General features: G+C 46.3%; 1 protein-coding gene across 1 annotated transcript in view; it reads left to right on the top strand.

The window, feature by feature from the left end:
- EIF1AX (eukaryotic translation initiation factor 1A X-linked) overlaps window positions 1-19,937 on the top strand; it is a 312,415-nt gene that overhangs the window by 158,506 nt on the left and 133,972 nt on the right. Inside the window, exon 4 of the mRNA XM_044072274.1 lies at window positions 826-876. Coding sequence (XP_043928209.1) covers window positions 826-876 — 51 coding nt within the window. The remainder of the gene's footprint in view (window positions 1-825; window positions 877-19,937) is intronic.

Here is a 19,937-nt window from a genome sequence, read left to right as displayed (position 1 = left end):
ACTCACCATAACGTTCCATGTTTGTTGTCCATCTCGCTGTTCATTCTTACGAACCCTCCCTCCTTCCCCCTGCCATAGACTCCTGGTGGACCTGGTAGATATTTTACTACTTTCAGGAGTTTTGTCTCCACTTGTTTCTCCTTCCAGTGCGTATAGTATGGACTTGGATATATGTATATGTATATGTTTGTAGATATGTATATAATGTACATATTGTTCAGTAGTAGCAGCAAACAAGATCTTTGGAATTATACCACTGCATTGTGGGATACCTTCTTGCCACGAGCCAGGCTTGAGACTTTCAGTTAAGTATTCGGCTGAGTTGGAGCAGAGGATAGACTCCGAACCCATCATCGTAAGAATGAATGGCGAGATGGACAACAAACATGGAACGTTATGGTGAGTACATAACTTTTTTATGTAAAATTGTTGCGATGCTTTCATGTGAGCGTTAAAAGTATAACAAATTTCTAGTAAATAAGTGTAACAAAGCCACTAGCAGTACTATCCTCCTTTTATGATTGTAGAGTCTGCAGTGGCCCAAATTAGTGTTTCATTTAAGAAGTGTAGTTTAGATCTTTTACAGATGTATTGTCTTGTGGTTTTAAAGATTATTTGCTTTTGCCATCTCATGTTATGAGGCAGCGGATATTTGCACTCTAACTTTGTACTGTTAACACTTTTAATTTCAATTTTGTACTTAAACCTTTAATGAAAAACTTGCAAGTTTTTTGTGTTGATTTATATTTGCACTTTGCTGTTAGGAAGTTAAGTGGTCCATTGCGCAGTAGTAGGTAATTGTTTAAATTTGTCTTTGTTTTTCAGGTTTGGATAAATACATCCGATATTATATTGGTTGGATTAAGAGATTATCAGGTAAGTCCCCCCCCTTGCTGTGTAGCTTTCCTCCTGCCTGCCAACCATCAGGTCCACCCCCTCCCCCAAGTCATATCTCTTCATTTTGTTCCCTTCACCCAGGAATTTCATTGGTGGTAGAGCAAGTGTTGTTGGGGGAGATTGAGGCAGCCATGAGGGTATTTTGTGATGACCTTCTATTCTCGTGTTGCAGTATTCTGACATGTGGGATCCTCCACCTCAGGCGACCCTCATCTGCCAAAGCTTAAGCCTGATTGCTGTCAGGTACGTGGGACATCTGGTTGCATATTTGCATCACAGGCCTTTCTCTGAGAGGGCATGTGCAGTCTATGGCCAACTCCTTTCTGCCTTCTCCTTTGCATCCTCTTCTGCTTGTACTATTGGGAGCCATAATATTTTATAGAATTTGGGATTCCTTGACTGTAGTCGAGGCATGATCTGCTGGCCCACTTATCAGGTAATCTCTTGACATAGATTCTTAAATTGCTAATGTTTAATAGTGGTTCATTTCATGCTTTCACATTAAGTGGACCAGATACATGGGTCCAGTTTTTAGCCGCAACCTAGTTGCAGACCTTAGTTTGTAACAGTGAAGGTGCATTAGATTAGTCTGCTTTAGAGAATTAAATATTGAAGGTATAATTTATTTTATTTTGCTGCATTTGTTAACCAGGGAAGTCCGACTGGACACGCGTCAAAAAGCTCCACATGACAATAAGATTGTATACATACAAGAATAAAAATAGGCATACATAGGCAAGCATTAATTTCTAGGTCGTTTCTATTGAACGATGCATGCAAGAAAAACATTAGTTACATTTTTCTTTCACTAGAAGAGGTTTCTCATTCTGTTCAGAACTTTATATTAGTTAAACAGGTCGACTGGCTCTGTAAAGGACTTCTCATTGGAATAGTTTGATCTTGGCAGACTCCTAGCAACAGTGCAGAGTATGGATTAACCTGGGGAGTAGCATGAGCAAAGCCATTTATTTAAGTAATGGGTTTTGAGGAGTTTTTTTAAATTGGAGATAGAAGGTGGTGGAAGTTAACTGGCTTGGGAGTGATTTCCAGATGTTGGCAGTGGAGCAGGCAGAGAGATTTCCCAGCTTCATTTTTGTTGGACATTGATGAAGTTTTGATTTATTGGATCTTAAGGCTCTAGTGGTGGTATAGGGATGAATTAAGTGCTGGGTTTTTTTCTGGAAGGTAGTAGAGCTTGTGTGCTATTAAGAGTTAGTTGAGTAGGAGTAGCTGAGGTAGCTCAAGCCAATTTAGTTGGTTGAGGGCAAGGCAGTGACGGGATCTGTGAGAGGGATCTGTGACAAACTTGGCAGTCTTGTAAGAAGATTCCATTATGTTTGCTGTTGCGAAGGTTGGTAAAGATTGGGGAGGCTTAAAAGAGAATAGGTAGGAGGCGTGTCCTTGCAATAGTGGCTTTGGTATGTTTGGTGAGGAACTGTTTGCTCCTATAAAGGAGACAAAGCTTTTTGTTAACTTTCTTTGTTTGGGCTATGTGTATGATGAATTTCAGATTGTCAGTTTCAACACCTAACAGTTTAGTGTGTGTGGTTGGGTTGATTTTTACATTGTCTTTAGATTTCATAGTAAAGTCATTGTTTAGAAGGTGAGATTTTCCAGGACTGAAGAGAATGAGTTTTGTCTTTTTGGGATTAAGAACAAGTTTGATGTTAGTGAACCATGATTCTACTAGGAAAAGTTATTCTGAGTTATGGTTTGAAGCTCTTTTAGGGTGGTGTCATCTGCGTATTGCACTACTGAGGCTGAGAGAGTGAGGCTGTCTGGTTAGTAAAAAGTGAGAACAGCAAAGGACCGAGGATAGACCCTTGAGGGACGCCTGTGGCTACTGGTAATAGGGGGGACAGTTGGCCTTGCCACAGGACTGCTTGCTGATGGTCGTCTAAATAGTTACTGAACCATGATATGGTGGAGGAGCTTATGTTATGGGTAGATAGTTTCTAGGAGTATAGTATGGTTAACCATATCAAAGGCCTTGGATAAGTCTAAGAATATGGAGGATACGAATAGTCGTTTGTTTCTATGGTGATTGACTGTTAGTGAAAGACAGTAGTGCTGTGGTGGTGCTATGGGAAGGTCTAAAACCATGCTGTGATTTGGATAGTAGGTCATTTTTTTTAGAAGGAACTACAGGCGTTGAGAACAACTCTGAAGTTGTTAATCTTCCTATTCATCACTGATGGGGTTCGGTTCCGAGCCCGCTGAACCGAGTCGGCCTTATACCAAGCTTGCGTGCACCATAAACTCTCGAGCTAAGCTGCTACCCACAATGCCCTTCACTCAGTTAACCCAGATCTCGTTTGCTGAGCAGCCATATAGCAGCGTTTCACAGAGCTGTCAAGCTAAGTGTATATTCTTCTAAATTTTATAAGTATTTGAGTTTTTTCTTGTCAAAGTTATTTTTTTTTCTGTAATTACTCACTCAGCTCTACCCATAGATATCTGTCTTTTGGTACTATTGTTGGTATTTGCCCTCTTTACCCTTGTGGTATTCCCTATACCAGTGTTGGCATTTCCCTCTAACTTTCCTTCTGGTTTAGCGTTGTGTACTTTTTTCTTTTATGTCTGAAAAGAAAGGGATTACAGGTTTTAAAAACACTGCTCTTCTTGCAGTGGTAAATTACATAATAGCAATCTGCATGTGGAATGTCTGTATTGTTTGGGGGGTTCCGCACTTATCGGCGAAACCTCCCTGTAATATAGGAGGATTGATGCTTTAACTTTTATCTGAAGAAGTTGGAGATAAAAACATTGCTGAACTTATCATTAATGTGTTTTGGAGAGCCTTTATTGTTGCAATAAATCGTTCCGGGAAGATTTTGCTTGCTTTGTGCTTAATTGGTATGCCATCAGAGTGCAGAGCACTTGGTTTTGGTCATTGACGGCACTTTTCTTATTTGATGCATTTTCCCTGTGATATTTGTGCCAGTTTCAGTCAGCGGATGCTGAAAGAAAAGTAATACTCAAGGGCCTGCTTCCGTTTTTTGGAGGCTATTTCTGCATCGGTGGGGGGGGGGGGCTTCAATCCCTCCATCTGTGGACAAAAGTCCTCATTCTGACCCCCTCTTCACCGGCCGATGATGGGGGCAAGCCTCATAAGCACAAGGCCCATAAGACGTCTGAGCATCGAATTGCCTTCTCGTTTCCGACCACCTCTGGTCAGAATTTGGCTCCAGTGGTACATACAGAAGTTGCTTTGATTGCCTCATTGGCACCAATCCTGACGCAGACTACTACGGCTCTGTTCCGACCAGTTTGCCTATCTCTACCTCTGCACCGATGTTCCCCCATCTCCGCTCCGATGTTTGTTCTGACAACATCTTTGGAGCCGCTATTGATGACCATCCCAGCTGTGACTTTGGCTCCGAGCCCGTTCTTGGCCCTGATTATTCCACTGCTGCTGGTTTCTAAACTGTAATTCTCGGTGCCATTTTTCAGTGAATCACAGACCCAGTACTCCCTATCTGTGGATCCCTTTTCCGGACAAGCTTTCAACCCCTTTTTGGACCTGCCTGATTTCCTCTCACGGGCATCTGTAAGGTCCATCAGGAGCCTATCTGAAGTGGATGCGGTGCGCCTCTTTGATCAGCTGCTGATCGCCAGTGAACTTGCAAATTTTCCTAGAGCCCATCCCACTCCGGGTTTTGGGCCCATTGCCCCGGCCACCCCCATGTATTCTCCTCCCTTGGACCCCTCTGTTCCGAGGCTCCTACTTCCGAGGTCTGAGAGGACTTCCTTGTCTCGGCGCCGATGACTGTGTCTGAGGCTCCGAGGCCCCTTTGGCTGTTGGTTCCGTTGGAACCCACTGTTCCGGTTGTGTCACCGGTTCCGTCTTCAGGTTCGAGGGTGACTCCCGCCCTGGTTTTGCTTGAGGCTGTGTCCCCGGGAACAGACTTCATGGAGCGGGGTATGACCCCGGTTCGAAATTGATTTCTTCGGTTCCAGGCTCCCATTCCTCTTCAGGCAAGCCTGCTTTCCAGGTGGTGGTGAGGGTGCTTGCTTTGAGCAATTCTTGCATCGGACCTACCACCCGATGTTCTTACAGTTTCATTGTTGCAGTCATAACTGTAGGGTGCTCCTGCCGGCAGGCAGCCCGAGGTCGGCCAGAATCCCAAAGTCTGGGTCCGGCGTCGGCTGTACAAGCTAGTACCCTGACGTCAGTACGCTCTGGTACATAGCCCTCAGCCGACGCCATCTTCTCCAGTCTTTCTTGCCGTGCGGTGGAAAGCAGCTCGCAAGTAGTTGGTTGGCGATCTTCGAGCAAGCGTATTTTGTTGTTGTCGGTCCGAAGTTCTTACTTCTCTTCTCAAAGCTAAGTACCCCATTGGGGAATCTTTTTCTTGTTCCTCCGATGTCAGAAAAAGTTAATAATTGCATAACGTGTGGGAAACAAATACCTCATAAAGATTTCCACTCTTACTGTCTACCTTGCTTAGGCCCTGACCACGACGTTTCTTGTTGTCGGTTCTGTGCCAGGTTCAACTCTCGTACTATCAAGTGCAGGTACGATTGGGCTCTCAATTATTTTGGCAGACGCTTCAATTATAGAATGTCGTCGGACACTACCGGAATTCAAAAGAAGCACAAAGACAGGCCTCCGAGGTCCAAACAGGACTCATTGCAGCTGGAGCCAGCGTCCGGTTCGGCTGTCGTCAGTGAGGCGCTTTTGCAGCCCCTGTCGTCCGCCACTTCTGAACCGATGGCCGATACGGACTCCCATGGGGAGCCATCAAGGCCTACTATTTTAACTGCTGCAGGACCTTCGGACGTCGCTCCCTCAGATGGGTCCGGAACCGCTGTGCAGGTACCGGCTTCTGAGGGGGTTTTCAGGCCTACTCGCATCACTATTTCAAAGGCAAAGACAAAGACTCCTGTTAAGTCTAAAGTTCCTGCTCAAGCTGCTTCTGAATCTACTCCCAGGACACAGAAACCATTATTAAAGATGGCTGAAGATTTGCTTACAATGATTAGGGGTTCTCACCCCCCTCCTGAGAAGGCCTCGACAGGATGTTCCTCTGGATTCCTCTGATCAGGCTTCTGTATCTTCTGTCTCCTTCAGATCAGGACTATTCTTTTCCTCCTTATGAGGATTCGGATGCTGAGGACTCCTTACCCTCTGCCTCTCCGCCTGAGGATTTCTCTTTTGGGGAAACCTTGCATGAGATGAGGGAACATTTTCATTGGGAAGGTCAGGAGTATTCTGCTTCCAAGAAGAGGCTTAGAGAATTTCTTCTTCTTCCTCAGCATAGGCCTTTAGCTATCCCTCCTGTTTTGGACATTGTAGATGATGCTTTTTCTGAGGCTAATTTGAATCCTGATTCCATGCCTCCTGCTCCATCTAAGCCTGATAGATTTTATAGGGTTCCTGACTCTCATTTATACTTAAGAGCCCTTCTGCGGATCCTGAAACTATTTCTCAGGGCTCTAAGGCTGCTAAGGTTGCTACTTCTAAAAATCCTATTCCCTCTGAGAAGGATTCTCGTGCTTTAGACAGGTGGGGAAAAAAGGTATATACTTCTGCTACCCTGTCTGTAAGGGCTTTAAATTGCCAGTTTCATATGTTTAAGTATCAGCAATTTCTTTTGTCTGTTTTAAAGCAAAAGCTTGCTTCCCTTCCTGCATGTGCAGAGGATAAGGAACTTCAGGATGTCTTGCATGCTACTGAACAAGTGAACAAACATAGTTTACATTGTGGCTTTGATGCTTTGGATGCTTCTTGCAGGGCTGCAGCCTCTGGTACTGTTATCAGGAGACATGCCTGGCTCCGTGAACAAAGTTTACCTGAACAGGTTAAGGCTAAAGTTATTAGATGCCCCTGTTCAACATGATGTTCTTTTTGGATCTAAGGCTGAGGAAGTTATTAAAAAGATGGAAGAAAAGGCAAAATCTATGCAGACTGTAAAAGACTTCTTGCAAGTTCAGCCTCCTAGATTTTCCAGGAATTGGCCCTCTAAAAATTGGTCCTTTCCCACGTCTGACAGGCCTCAAAGGGGAAGATATAGACGCTCCAGAGGTCGTGGCCACGGTCAGGCTTCTTACAGATCTAGACAATGGACTGCTTCTTCACCTAGAAGGGGAGAAGACAGATCCCAATCTCAAAGAAAGCAAACTCAATGACTCTCTAAGTTGGGCTGCAGGACCACTTCACCTGGATGCCCCTCTCGGAGGAAAACTGTCTTTTACAGAAATTGGACTCGTATTACCCAGGACAGATGGGTATTGGACGTGATTTTAAAAGGTTACAAATTCCACTTTCATACTTTGCCAAGGGCTTACGGTTGGCCAGATCTGCCAAAACATCAATGGCCAGAGGCCTAATTCAAGTGGATGCTCTTCTGGCCATGAGCCATAGAGCCTGTTCCACTCTGAGATGGGAAAAGGTTTTTATTCAAGACTGTTTCTGGTTCCAAGAAAACAAAACTCATGGAGACCTATTCTGGACCTTTGTGTTGAACACCTTTTTGGAAATTCCAAAATTCAAGATGCTTATTCTGCAGCAACTTATTCCAATGCTATCTCAGGACGCCTGGATGGTGACATTGGACTTAAAGGAAGCCTACTTACACATTCCCATCAGGCAGGAACGCAGGAAATTCCTCAGGTTCAAGGCAGGTTCGAGGCACTTTCAATTCTCTGTACTGCCCTTTGGTTTATCTACTGCGCCCAGAGTCTTTACCAAGTGCCTGGCACCAGTAGTGGCTTACTGCAGACTTCAGGGGATCCAGATTTACCCCTATTTGGACGACTGCCTTATTCAGGCAGACAGCAAAGATCTTCTACTTCAACATCTGGACTTTGTTCAACGTCTTCTCCTCCTACTGGGATTCTCAGTGAACACAAAGTCACATTTGATCCCTTCTCAACAAATGGTATTCTTGGGAGCCCTCTTAAATACAACCTTACAAAGGGCCTTCCTCACTCCAGAAAAACAAGACCTTGGCAACTCTATCTCTGCTCACTGCAAGGAAATTCCTGCAGACTCTGGGCTACATGGCTTCCTGCATTCTGTTGATTCCAAATGCAAGGCTTCATATGAGAAAGCTTCAATGGTATCTGAAAAGTGTATGGTCACAGCATTACCACGATCTGGATATTCTGATTCCTCTGATCTCCTGCCTCCAGAGGGAGATGTCCTTCAAGGATGCATCTGCAGTCCTTACAAATGGGTTGTTCTGTCGTCAGGCAGCCCTTCGGTCGGCCGGATTCCAAAGTCTGGGTCTGGCTTCGGCTGGTGTCGCACTTCACCTGACGTCATCTCTGCTGGTCTTCGGGTATAAAGGCATCAGCCGACGCCATTTTCCTCAGTCTTTCTTGCCGCGTGGCCAAGCAGAAGCTGTTCGCAAGTGCCGGTCGGTCAGATCCAGAGATTACTACTACCGAATATTACTTCGAAGACTTCTAAAAAGCTAAGTACCCCGTTGGGGACTCTTTCTTGCCTCAGCCGATGTCAGAAAAAGTGAATAACTGTTTAACTTGTGGGAAACAAATACCTCATAAAGATTTCCACTCTTACTGCTTACCTTGTTTAGGCCCAGACCACGACGTAGCAGCCTGTTTAGCCTGTGCTTCCTTCAACCGACGAACGCTTAGGCGTCGGTCGGAGTTTGCTGAACAGTTTTTCGGCTCAGATTTTGCGTACATTATGCCGTCGGATCCTCCGACTTCTCAAATTAAGAAACGCAAAGAAAAAGACCGACACTCGCGGTCCGCGGTTTCGGCCGAAACCACGGTTAAGCAAACCGCGAGTGTCTCTGTTTCGGCCGAAACCGAGCAAACGGGTCAATCTTCAGCCGAATCCATGACTACTACCGAGGCCCCTGCTACCCTAGTTGAATCGGCCTCTGAAATTTTGCCTACTAATGTGGTTTCTCTAGAATTATCAGACACCATCCCTTTGGATGTCTCTACCCCAGCACGTGGTGCTGCTAGGCCTCCTGCAGCCATGTCTATAAAGGCCTTTGCTAGGGCTAAAGCAGCCAAAACTGCTAAGTCTGTGCCTGTTAAGCCCCCCTCTCACAGGCCCAGTTCCAGTTCCCAAATGCTTACTCTGGCAGAGGATCTCATCTCTTTAATAAGGGGATCCCAATCTCACCCAGACACGGCCTCTCAACCTCCAGAAGAGACCTAGAGCAGAGCCCCCTGAGCCAGTGTCCTCAGATGATTCTTCTGATGATTCAGACAATACAGACCATCCAGAGGCTCCTTTTTCTACCTATGAAGATTCCGATGCTGAAGAATCTATTCATTCTGCCTCTCCACCAGAGGAATTTTCCTTTGGGGAAACCTTACATGCCATGAGAGAGCAATTCCAATGGCAGGGACAAGATTTCTCAGATTCAAGAAAAAGGCTTAGGACCTTTCTACACTTACCGCAACATAGGCCCTTAGCTATACCTCCAGTTCTTCCTGTTGTGGATGATGCATTCAATGATGCTTGCACTGCTCCTGATACCTTACCTCCAGCCCCTGCCAAGCCCGATAGGTTTTACAGGGTACCGGACACTCATCACCACTTATACAAGGCTCCTCTTGCAGATCCTGAGACTATCTCCCAGGGGCCTAAGGCAGTAGCCTCGACCTCAGCAAAAAACCCTCTCCCTTCTGAAAGGGAATCCAGGTCCTTAGAGAGATGGGGTAAAAAAGTATACACCTCTGCTACTCTCTCAGCTAGAGCTTTGAACTGTCAGTTTCATATGATCCAATACCAAGAGTTTGCTTGATCAGTTAACTAAGAAACTGTCCTCTGATGATTCCTTAGATAAGAAATATGTTTTAGAAATGGTGAATAACATTCAGCAGGTTAGTAACCATTCTTTAAAATGTGGCTATGATGCACTGGAGGCTTCATTTAGATCAGCCATGACTGGCACAGTTATAAGAAGGCATGCATGGTTGAAAGAGCAGGTCTTGCCGGATCATGTTAAAACAAAGCTATTGGATGCTCCTATGGATAAGGCCAGTCTATTTGGTCCTCCTGCCCAACAAGTAATGAAGAAAATGGAAGAGAAGGCAAAATCTGTACAAACAGTTAAAGATTTCTTACAGGTTCAGCCCCCAAGGTTTAGCAGGAACTGGCCTTCCAAAAATTGGTCCTTTCCAGACTCCTCTAAATCTCAGAGGCGCAGGAATAGACGTTCCAGAGACAGAAATCAATCCAGAGGAGGTGCCTACAGAGGACATCAGTGGCAAGGCAATAACCAACGAGGCACAGACACAACCACTACCACTGCAACAGGACAATCACAGTGACTTGGCTCTGACACCGCCTACCAGGGAACAAATAGCAGCACCCTTAGGCGGAAAGTTAGCCTTATTTTCAAAAAACTGGCACTATATCACAAGAGACAAGTGGATTTTGCAAACTATAGACCAAGGCTACAGGTTTCATTTCCACACCTTACCAGTAAAAAGTGGAATGCCAAACCTACCACCAAATCAAAAGACAGAAGCCCTAAAACAAATAGCTCAATTAACAAAGATGAGAGCTGTGGAAAGGGTACCACCTACAGAACAGGGCAAAGGATTTTACTCCAGACTTTTCCTAGTACCAAGAAAAGAGAAAAATTGGAGACCTATTCTCGACCTGTCCTCTTTAAACACATTCATCATTGTTCCAAAATTCAAAATGCTGACCCTACAGCAACTTCTTCCCATGCTGGGCAAGGAGTGTTGGCTGGTAACTCTAGATCTCAAGGAGGCATACCTGCACGTCCCCATTCGACCAAATTGCAGAAGATACCTCAGATTTCTTGCAGGATCAGAGCATTATCAATTCTCAGCATTGCCCTTTGGCTTATCTACTGCGCCCAGAGTGTTCACGAAATGCCTGGCATCAGTAATCGCCCATTGCAGGCTACAGGGAATCCAAATTTACCCATACCTGGACGACTGCCTGATACAAAAGGACAACAAAAGCAAGCTGACACAAGACTTACAAAGAGTCATTTGCTTACTACAAGCCCTGGGATACACAGTCAATTTAAAAAAGTCAAGACTGATACCATCCCAAACAAGAACATTCTTGGGTGCAGAATTGGACACAGTAAAACAGATGGCATTCCTAACTGCAGAAAAACAAGAACAACTTCCTCTTTACTTCTTGGCATTAACAAAGCAGAACAAACTAACAGCAAGGAAAGTACTGCAGGCCTTGGGCTTCATGGCATCCTGCATAATCCTGGTCCCCCATGCCAGACTGCATATGAGAAAGCTACAGTGGTACCTAAAGAATTTATGGTCTCAACACAGGCACAGCTTAGAAACCGAAATACCACTAATCCCATGCCTGAAACAAGAATTCCTATGGTGGGCTCAAACATGCCAGGCAAACCCAGGTTTGTCCTTCCACAACATTCAAGCAAGCCAAACCATCACAACGGACGCCTCAGACCTAGGTTGGGGGCCCACATGTTGGACAAATGCATTCAAGGCTTATGGACTCCAGACCAGCTGCACCTGCACATAAATCAAAAGAAATGCTGGCAGTAAAACTAGCAATCCAGAATTTCAGACCATTCCTCAAAGAAGGCCAATTGATGATAAGGACAGACAACACCACAGTCATGTGGTACATCAACAAACAGGGAGGCACTCATTCATACCCCTATGTCGAATGGCTCTGGACCTATGGAATATGGCTCTGAGCTACAACATTCAGTTACAGGCAATATTTGTACCGGGAAAGAAAACATCCTAGCAGACATGTTAAGCAGAACTACCTCGGATGCTCACGAATGGATGCTACACCCGGACATCTTCAAGGTCATCACAAAGAAATGGGGAATGCCACAAATAGATCTATTCGCATCCCCACTCAATCACCAGCTCAAGAAATTCTGCACAAGGACATACCACCCACTTGCTTGGAAGGTGGACTCTCTATCCTTCAGTTGGAAAGGCCTGACAGCATATGCATTTCCACCTCTTCCTTTGATGCACAAGGTACTACTGAAAATCAAAGAGGAACGTCCAAGGATAATTCTGATAGCTCCAAATTGGCCAAGACAACATTGGTACCCACTGCTGAGGAGCATGTCTCTTGGGGGGGGGGGGGACGTGGACACTACCCCTGATTCCTTTGATGTTAACTCAGAGCGACTACAACATCCTGCATCCAAACCTGAAAACTCTGCAACTGACTGCCTGGAACATTACATAAGAGCAACTAACCCAGATTTATCCCAAAGGGTTAAAGACATTATCCTTGAGGCCCGCAGACCTTCAACAAGAAGGAACTATGCAGGAAAATGGAAAAGGTTTGTCATTTGGAGTACTGAAAGAGGGAAGGATGTGTCAGATATTGCCAACATCCTGGAGTATTTGGCAGAGCTTCTCCATACAGGCCTGTCCTATTCCTCCATCAAGATACATGCATCAGCTATTTCTGCAGAATACAGCTTCGATCCCCCTGTCTTCTCACATCCTCTACTCAGGCAGTTCCTCAGAGGAATCAAGAATGTAAAGCCTCCTAGGAAACCACCATTACCAGCCTGGGACTTTAACTTTGTACTAGAAAAATTGACACTCCCTCCATTCGAACCAGCAGCAACAGCAGATCTTCAACACCTATCCTGGAAAACTGCTTTCCTACTGGCAATTACTTCAGCAAGAAGGGTTTCGGAACTACAGGCCTTAATGGCAGTACAACCCTTCCTAATCTTCCATCAAGATAGTGTCCATGAGAACTAATCCTACATTTATGCCCAAGGTGGTATCCAGAGTCTCTCTAAACCAGGCAATCCACCTACCTACCTTCTTCCCCAATCCACAGAACAGGGGGGAAAGACTGCTGCATACCTTGGATGTACATAGACAGTTGCGCTACTACCTGGACAGAACCAAGGGCATTAGAAAAACTGACCAGCTTCTAGTAGCTTATGCAACAGGAAGGGAAGGAAAAGCAATTTCCAAACAGACAATCTCCAAGTGGATAGGAAATTGCATAAGATTCTGTTACTCCTACCATGGAAAGCAAATTCCACAGAACATAAGGCCTCATTCTACAAGGGCTACAGCCACTACCACGGCTTTCTTACGAGGAGTGGCTACCAAGGACATTATTGAGGCTGCTACTTGGACCTCCGTGCATACATTTGCCAAGCATTATAACTTGCCTCTATACTCTAGATCCCGAGCAGGGTTTGCCACTGCTGTTTTGCAAGGGATCCTAACTACACCATAATTCTTCTTCCTCCTCCCCTAGTTTGGCTATGGTATTCTACCCATTTGTAAGGACTGCAGATGCATCCTTGAAGGACATAGTACAGTTTTGTACCTACCATAAATGTAGATATCCGAACAGGATAGCATCTGCAGTCAGGATTACCCTCCCTCCTTCCCCTCTGTGGTACTCCTAGGGTATTTACCCACCTAATAGCTAGCTGGGGGGGATCTCTTATGGTGTATTTGTTTGTATATATGTACATACATGCTTATTTTTTGTTTGCCTTCTATTTTTTTTGGAAACATTGGCATTTATCCAAAAATTTAGCTTACCAAGAGGGCAACTGGCATCTGGGGCAAGAAACAGAGGAAAATGGCGTCGGCTGATGCCTTTATACCCGAAGACCAGCAGAGATGACGTCGGGTGAAGTGCGACACCAGCCGAGGCCAGACCCAGACTTTGGAATCGGGCCGACCGAAGGGCTGCCTGACGACAGGACAACCCATTTGTAAGGACTGCAGATGCTATCCTGTTCGGACATCTACATTTATGGTAGGTACAAAACTGTACTTTCCTCTGGTGGTCCAGGGCATGTGCTTTAAACGAAGGAAAGCCTTTTCGTCTGCCTCAACCTACTCAAATCCTGACCACGGACGCCTCGGATTATGCTTGGGGAGCACACTTTCTAGACAATTGCCAGCAGGGAACCTGGACAAAGGACCATCTTCACTGGCACATCAATCTGAAGGAAATGTTGGCAGTTCAAAATGCTCTTCTAGCCTTCAAGAACCTTTTGCAACCAGGGCCTCTGCTAATTCGCACAGACAACACCACGGTCATGTGGTACATCAACAAGCAGGTTCTCACTCGTACCCCCTTTGCAGACTAGCTATGGCTTTATGGGACACGGCTCTAAATTTGAATCTACATCTCCAGGCTCAATTCATTCCAGGGGAACAGAATCTCTTAGCAGACAGCCTGAGCAGAAACATTTCAGATCCTCACGAATGGATGCTAGACACAGACTTATTCAACAGGATTACTGCAGTTTGGGGATGTCCCCAGATAGATCTGTTTGCATCCCATCTCAATCACCAGCTGCCTCGCTTTTGCACCAGGTCCTTCCACAAAGCAGCTTGGAGAGTAGATGCCCTGTCCTTCAGCTGGAGAAGCCTTTCAGGATATGCCTTCCCTCCTCTTCCTCTACTACCTCAGGTGTTACTGAAGATAACAGGACAAGCCCAAGTTCATCTTGATTGCTCCAAATTGGCCTCGACAGTTTTGGTATCCAACTTTAAAGCACCTGTTCTTGGAGCCTCCTTGGATTCTCCCTCTGAACCCTTCTCTTCTGTCCCGGCATCAGGGTCAGTTACTTCATTCCAATCTCAAGACCCTTTGCCTGGCAGCTTGGCTCTTCAAAGGAATTTGATTTCCTCTAGTCTTCCCAAACCAGTTTTGGATGTTCTTCTGGAAGCTAGACGGCCTAGCACAAGGAAATCCTATGCCTCTAAATGGAAGAGGTTTTGTATTTGGATGCAGGACCGAGGCTCGGATCCTCTGTACCTGATCTCTCTTCTATTTTGCTTTACCTTTCGGATCTTTTATCTAAAGGACTTTCCTTTTCTTCCATTAAGATCCATGCTTCTGCTATTTCTGCTCATTTCAATTCTGATCCTCCTGTTTTTTCTCATCCTTTGGTGAGACCATTCTTGAGAGGAGCTAAAAATTTGCGGCCTCCCAGGACCCCTCCTGTTCCTGCCTGGGATCTTAATTATGTTTTAGAAAAGCTTACTTTGCCTCCTTTTGAGCCTGCTGCATCTTCAGATATTAAGTTTTTATCTTGGAAGACTGTTCTTTTTATTGGCATTGACTTCTGCCAGAAGGGTCTTAGAGTTGCAAGCTCTCATGGCTTTGGAACCATACCTTATTTTCCATCAGGACAGAGTATCCTTGAGGACCAATCCTACTTTCATGCCTAAGGTGATTTCGAAAGTGGCTTTAAATCAGACAATTCATCTTCCTACTTTCTTTCCTAATCCTCAAAATAAAGGGGAAAGGATTTTGCATTCATTGGATGTACACAGGCAGTTACGATTTTACCTGGACAAGACTAAAGAGTTCAGAAAGTCTAATCAATTGTTTGTTTCTTTTGCCTCCAGTTCTCTTGGAAAACCTATTTCTAAACAAACTATTTCCAAATGGATTGCTTATGGAATCAGATTTTGTTACACTCATCATGGGAAACAGTTTCCAGGTACCATTAGAAGTCATTCTACTAGAGCAGCTGCCACTTCTACAGCTTTCCTCAGAGGAGTTCCTACCAAGGATATCTTGGAAGCTGCCACTTGGAGTTCTGTGCATACTTTTTCCAAGCACTACAATCTCCCACTGTATTCTAAGACCAGGGCGGGCTTTGCCTCTGCTGTTTTGCAGGGGTATTCTTGCCTCCCCTTCTGTCTAAAGCCTCCTCCCCTTTTTTCACTGCTTTGGGATTCCACCCTACAGTTATGACTGCAACAGTGAAACACGAAGAACATAGTACAGTTGTGTACACCTACCATAAATGTAGATGTTCGAGTGTCTTCACTGTTGCAGTCTGTGTTTCCCTCCCTCCTATCCCCTCTTTTTTTTCTCTTTTGTGGTGTATTTGTGTTTCCTTATTGGATTCATTTTTGTTTTATTGGGGACTTCTGACATCTAGGGCAAGAAAGGCTGGAGAAGATGGCGTCGGCTGAGGGCTATGTACCAGAGCGTACTGACGTCAGGGTACTAGCTTGTACAGCCGACGCCGGACCCAGACTTTGGGATTCTGGCTGACCTCCGGCTGCCTGCCGGCAGGAGCACCCTACAGTTATGACTGCAACAGTGAAGACACTCTAACATCTACATTTATGGTAGGTGTACACAACTGTACTTTCCCTCTGAGCTGCAGCTATCAAAGCCCAACCCCCCAGGACTTTGAGAGCGCAAGACCCAGGTGACCCCTGCAAAGGGTGTTTCAGTATGAGTCTTCTTCGGATGCTCCCACTGTAGAACCCCCTCGGAAACTCGCATGCAAGAGGAAACGCATGGACTCCCTCACGGAAGATATGGATTACGATGATGGGGAAGGGTCCCCACGGTCACCCCCTGACTGTTTCATTTGGAGACATCCTGGAAATTGTGAAGCAGAGGGGTGACTGGAAGCCTGCCAACCCTTGGAGGAATCCATATTCCTGCAGGCCACCTGCTCTCTGCCCTCTATTTCGTGGGTGAACCCCCCCCCCCCCTTGCCGATGAGTTAGTCAGGCTCCATCGTGTAGCGACATGGAAGAGTCCTGACACCGTTGAGGCCATTCCCAGGAGATCAAATAAGATGCTCTCCCCTCCAGAGGATCAACCCCATTGGTCGAGAGACTTGCCAGTAGACGCTATGGTGGTGGCAGCGGACATGAAAAAGGACCTTGCGGAGGAAAGTCCTGCTGTCCATCTGCCCAACAGTCCTTGGCAGTGGACAGGTTAGGAAAGTGAGTGTTTGCTTCAGCGACCTTTGCTGTCAGGTCTCTGAACTTTTTGGCACATTTTACAAGGCTCCAGAGAAATCTCATCACTGAGCTCTCTGGAACCCTCTCTGGTCAGGTTTTGGACGGGGCACGTGATGAAGTTGCTTCCCCAACTTGCCATCCTAGAGTCAAACTCGTCCATGAGGTTGCTGTCCCACACAACAGAAGGGGCGGCTAGAGGCTGTGGGTGCAGGCATAGTTATGAGATGCCACACGGACTCCTTTAAGTCTTCCTTTTTAAACACCCCTATCGAACCATCTGCTCTGTTCAGTTCTAAGGTCAAGGACACTTTAGCCAGGTGCGAGCAGGATGGAAAGACCTTGTCTGCCGTGGGTCCATGTTTTTCCAAATCTCAGCCCTCCTTCTCCAGGAACCAGAGGAGTGGAAAGATGTGGCACAAGAAGTCTCAAGGTCCTTTCCATGACGCACGTGGTGAGGACTCCCCCAGAGGCAGAGGGGGTTCCAATAATGGAAGATGCCCCTTTCGGGGCAGTAGGGGTCTCTGAAATCAGGACACCAGAGATTTGTTCTCGGGAAGACCGTATTAGTGCTCCTGAAGGGCTGCCCAATTGCTTTCCTCTGGAAGCAGTCTGGGCTCGATTCTCTCTGCACCCAGCTGCCTGGCTCTCTATTACAAACTATCAGTGGGTGCAGAGAATAAATTTCAGAGGCTATTACATCCCCCTAATCTCTTACCAAAGACCTCCTCTGAAATCCCTTCCCAGTGTTCCACCCAGTCAAAGGGAGGAGGCAGCTTCTGAAATAAGAAAGCTATGTCAAAAACGAGTCGTCCAACAGGTCCTCCCCACACCAGTATGGATCCAGGTTTTACTCGAGGTACTTTGTGCCCAAAAAGACCGGGGACTGGAGGCCCATTTTGGATCTCAGCTAGCTAAACAAATCAGTGGTTCAAACCAAGTTCCGCATGGTCACAATTCAGTCCATCCTCTTTTCTTCGGGAGGGTGTGTGGATGCGCTCGATAGACCTCCGGGATGCGTATTACCACATTAAAATGGACAAAAGCTCCAGGAGTCTCCTTTGCTTCCGTCTTGGAGCCAATCATTACCAATTCAGAGCCCAGACATGCAGTCTCTCAACGGCCCCCAGTGTGTTCACAGAATGCCTAGAAGTGGTCACAGCTCATCGGAGACTTCAGGAATTCCAGGTTTCCGTATTTAGATGATTGGCTCCTCTCCGCCCCCACGATGTGCCTCCTGGTCAGGGCCCTCCGCTACACTCTCTAGTACTAGTAGAGTCGCTGGGCATCACCATTCACTGGGAAAAATCCAACCTTCAGCCCTCACAACAATTGGAATTTATAGGGGCAGTATTCAAAACTCAAACATGTCTGGTCTGTCTTCCCCCTCACAGGCTTCAGAGATAAAGGGCACAAGTTCAAGTGATACTCTTTCAAAGGAAGTTTTCTGCAAGGGAAGTTCTTCAGGCTCTGGGGTCTATGGCGGCAGCCATCCCAGTTATTCCCCTAGCCAGATTACATACAAGACTGCTACAGTGGCTCCTTCTGTCCCAGTGGATATCCAGTCTTCATCCTCTGAGCTCACAGATTCTCATCACCAACTGCTGCAAACAAGATCTCCTCTGGTGGATAAGTACAGACTAAAATCTTTGGCATCGCCCCTTCCAGGCTCCCCAACCCAGCACCACAGTGACCATGGACAATTCCCTGATAGGGTGGGGGGCCACTTCCATGGGAAGTCTGTCCAAAGCACGTGGTCCTGCATAGAGGTCAACTTGCATATCAGTGTCCTGGAGTTGAGAGCAGTGCTATCAGCGTTGCAAGCATTCCATCCGCTCCTTCCATCAGGAACAATTGCTAACCAGTCGGACAACTTGTCCATCTGGTACATTAACGGGGAGGGACCAAATCCTACCCCTTATGTCGTGAAGCCATGAGAATCTGGCATTGGATGATAGCTTCCGACCGCTTTCTGGTCGCAACACATATCCTGGGGAGCTCCAACGTGATTGCGGACAAGCTGAGCAGATTCATCCTCAGCCCTCACGAGTGGTCTCTCAGTCTTGAGTGTTACAGCAGAAATCTTCAGCCGTTGGGGCCAGCCATGCTGCGACCTTTTCGCCTCCCCCTCAAACACAAAATGCAGCAGCTACTTGGCCCTCTTTCCCCCTCACGGGGAGTCAGAGAGACGCTTTGACTCACGATTGGCCCGCAGGTCTCCTTTATGCTTATCCTCCGGTACCTCTGATCTCTCCTTTTTTTAAAGGAAAGCTGTTCAGTTGAGAAGCAAAGTGATCCTCATTGCCTCGCTCTGGCCTCGTCAAGTGTGGATGTTCATCGTGTTAACCTGCTGCAGTCATCACACTTGGGTTATCCTGCCGTCAGGTGGTCCCGCAGTCGGCCTGAATTCCAAAGTCTTGGTCCGGCGTCGGTCGCTGTCGCTTCTTCCCTGACGTCAGTGCGCCAGGGGTATATGAGGCATCAGACGCCATTTTCTTCAGTCTTTCTTGCCGCACGGTGCCCGAAGCAGAAGCAGTTCGCAAGTGCTGGTCAACCGACACCCGAGATTTTCAAATCTAGTTTCAGTCTGAAGTCTTCAAAGCTAACAATTGCATTTCTTTTGGGAAGCAAATACCTCATAGGGACTTTCATTCTTATTGTTTACCTTGCCTAGGCCCAGACCACAACGTCGCTGGTTGTCAGTTTTGTGCTAGGTTCAATAAGCGAACTATAAAGCGACGCTTTGATTTCGCACGACACTACGGTAGGAAATTTAATTACACTATGCCGTCTGAGCAGCCGACTGTCGGCGTGCATAAAAAATGCAAAGATAAAGACAGGCAGCCTAGATCCAAGCCAGACTCAGAGGCCTCGGCTGGGCCGGCCGCCGGTTCTCTGGTTTTCAGTGAGGCGCCTACGCAGCCCCTGGCTAACGCAGAATTGGAACCCCAGACCGCTTCAGATTCTCTGGCAGGGAGTTCTAGACAGACTCAGCCATTTTCTTTAGGCCCTGCCGACGATATTGCAGAAGAAGCCGGTGCTGTAGAAACACCTTTGGTTTCAGAAGGTGTCTTCAGACAGACTACTCTCACCATAAACTCTTATGCTAAGCTTAAGACTCCTCTAAAACCAAAAAAGACTGCACTTCAGTCTCCAGTTCAAGGCCCCATGCCTAAGAAACAGATTCTTAAAATGGCTGAAGATTTGATTTCTTTAATCAGGGGTTCCCAACCCCCCCCCCCCAACAAAAGGCCTAGACAAGAGGAGGATTATGCCTCCTCTGATCAAGTGTCTTATTTCCTCAGGCTCCTCTGAGGAACAGGATTACTCCTTTTCCCCTT

Source organism: Protopterus annectens, chromosome 5.part0 (genome assembly GCF_019279795.1).
Source record: "Protopterus annectens isolate FY-2018-M chromosome 5.part0, PAN1.0, whole genome shotgun sequence".
Taxonomy (NCBI): Eukaryota; Metazoa; Chordata; order Ceratodontiformes; family Protopteridae; genus Protopterus; species Protopterus annectens.
The sequence above is the reverse complement of the archived record's forward strand: the minus strand, read 5'-3'. Positions and strand labels throughout refer to the sequence as shown.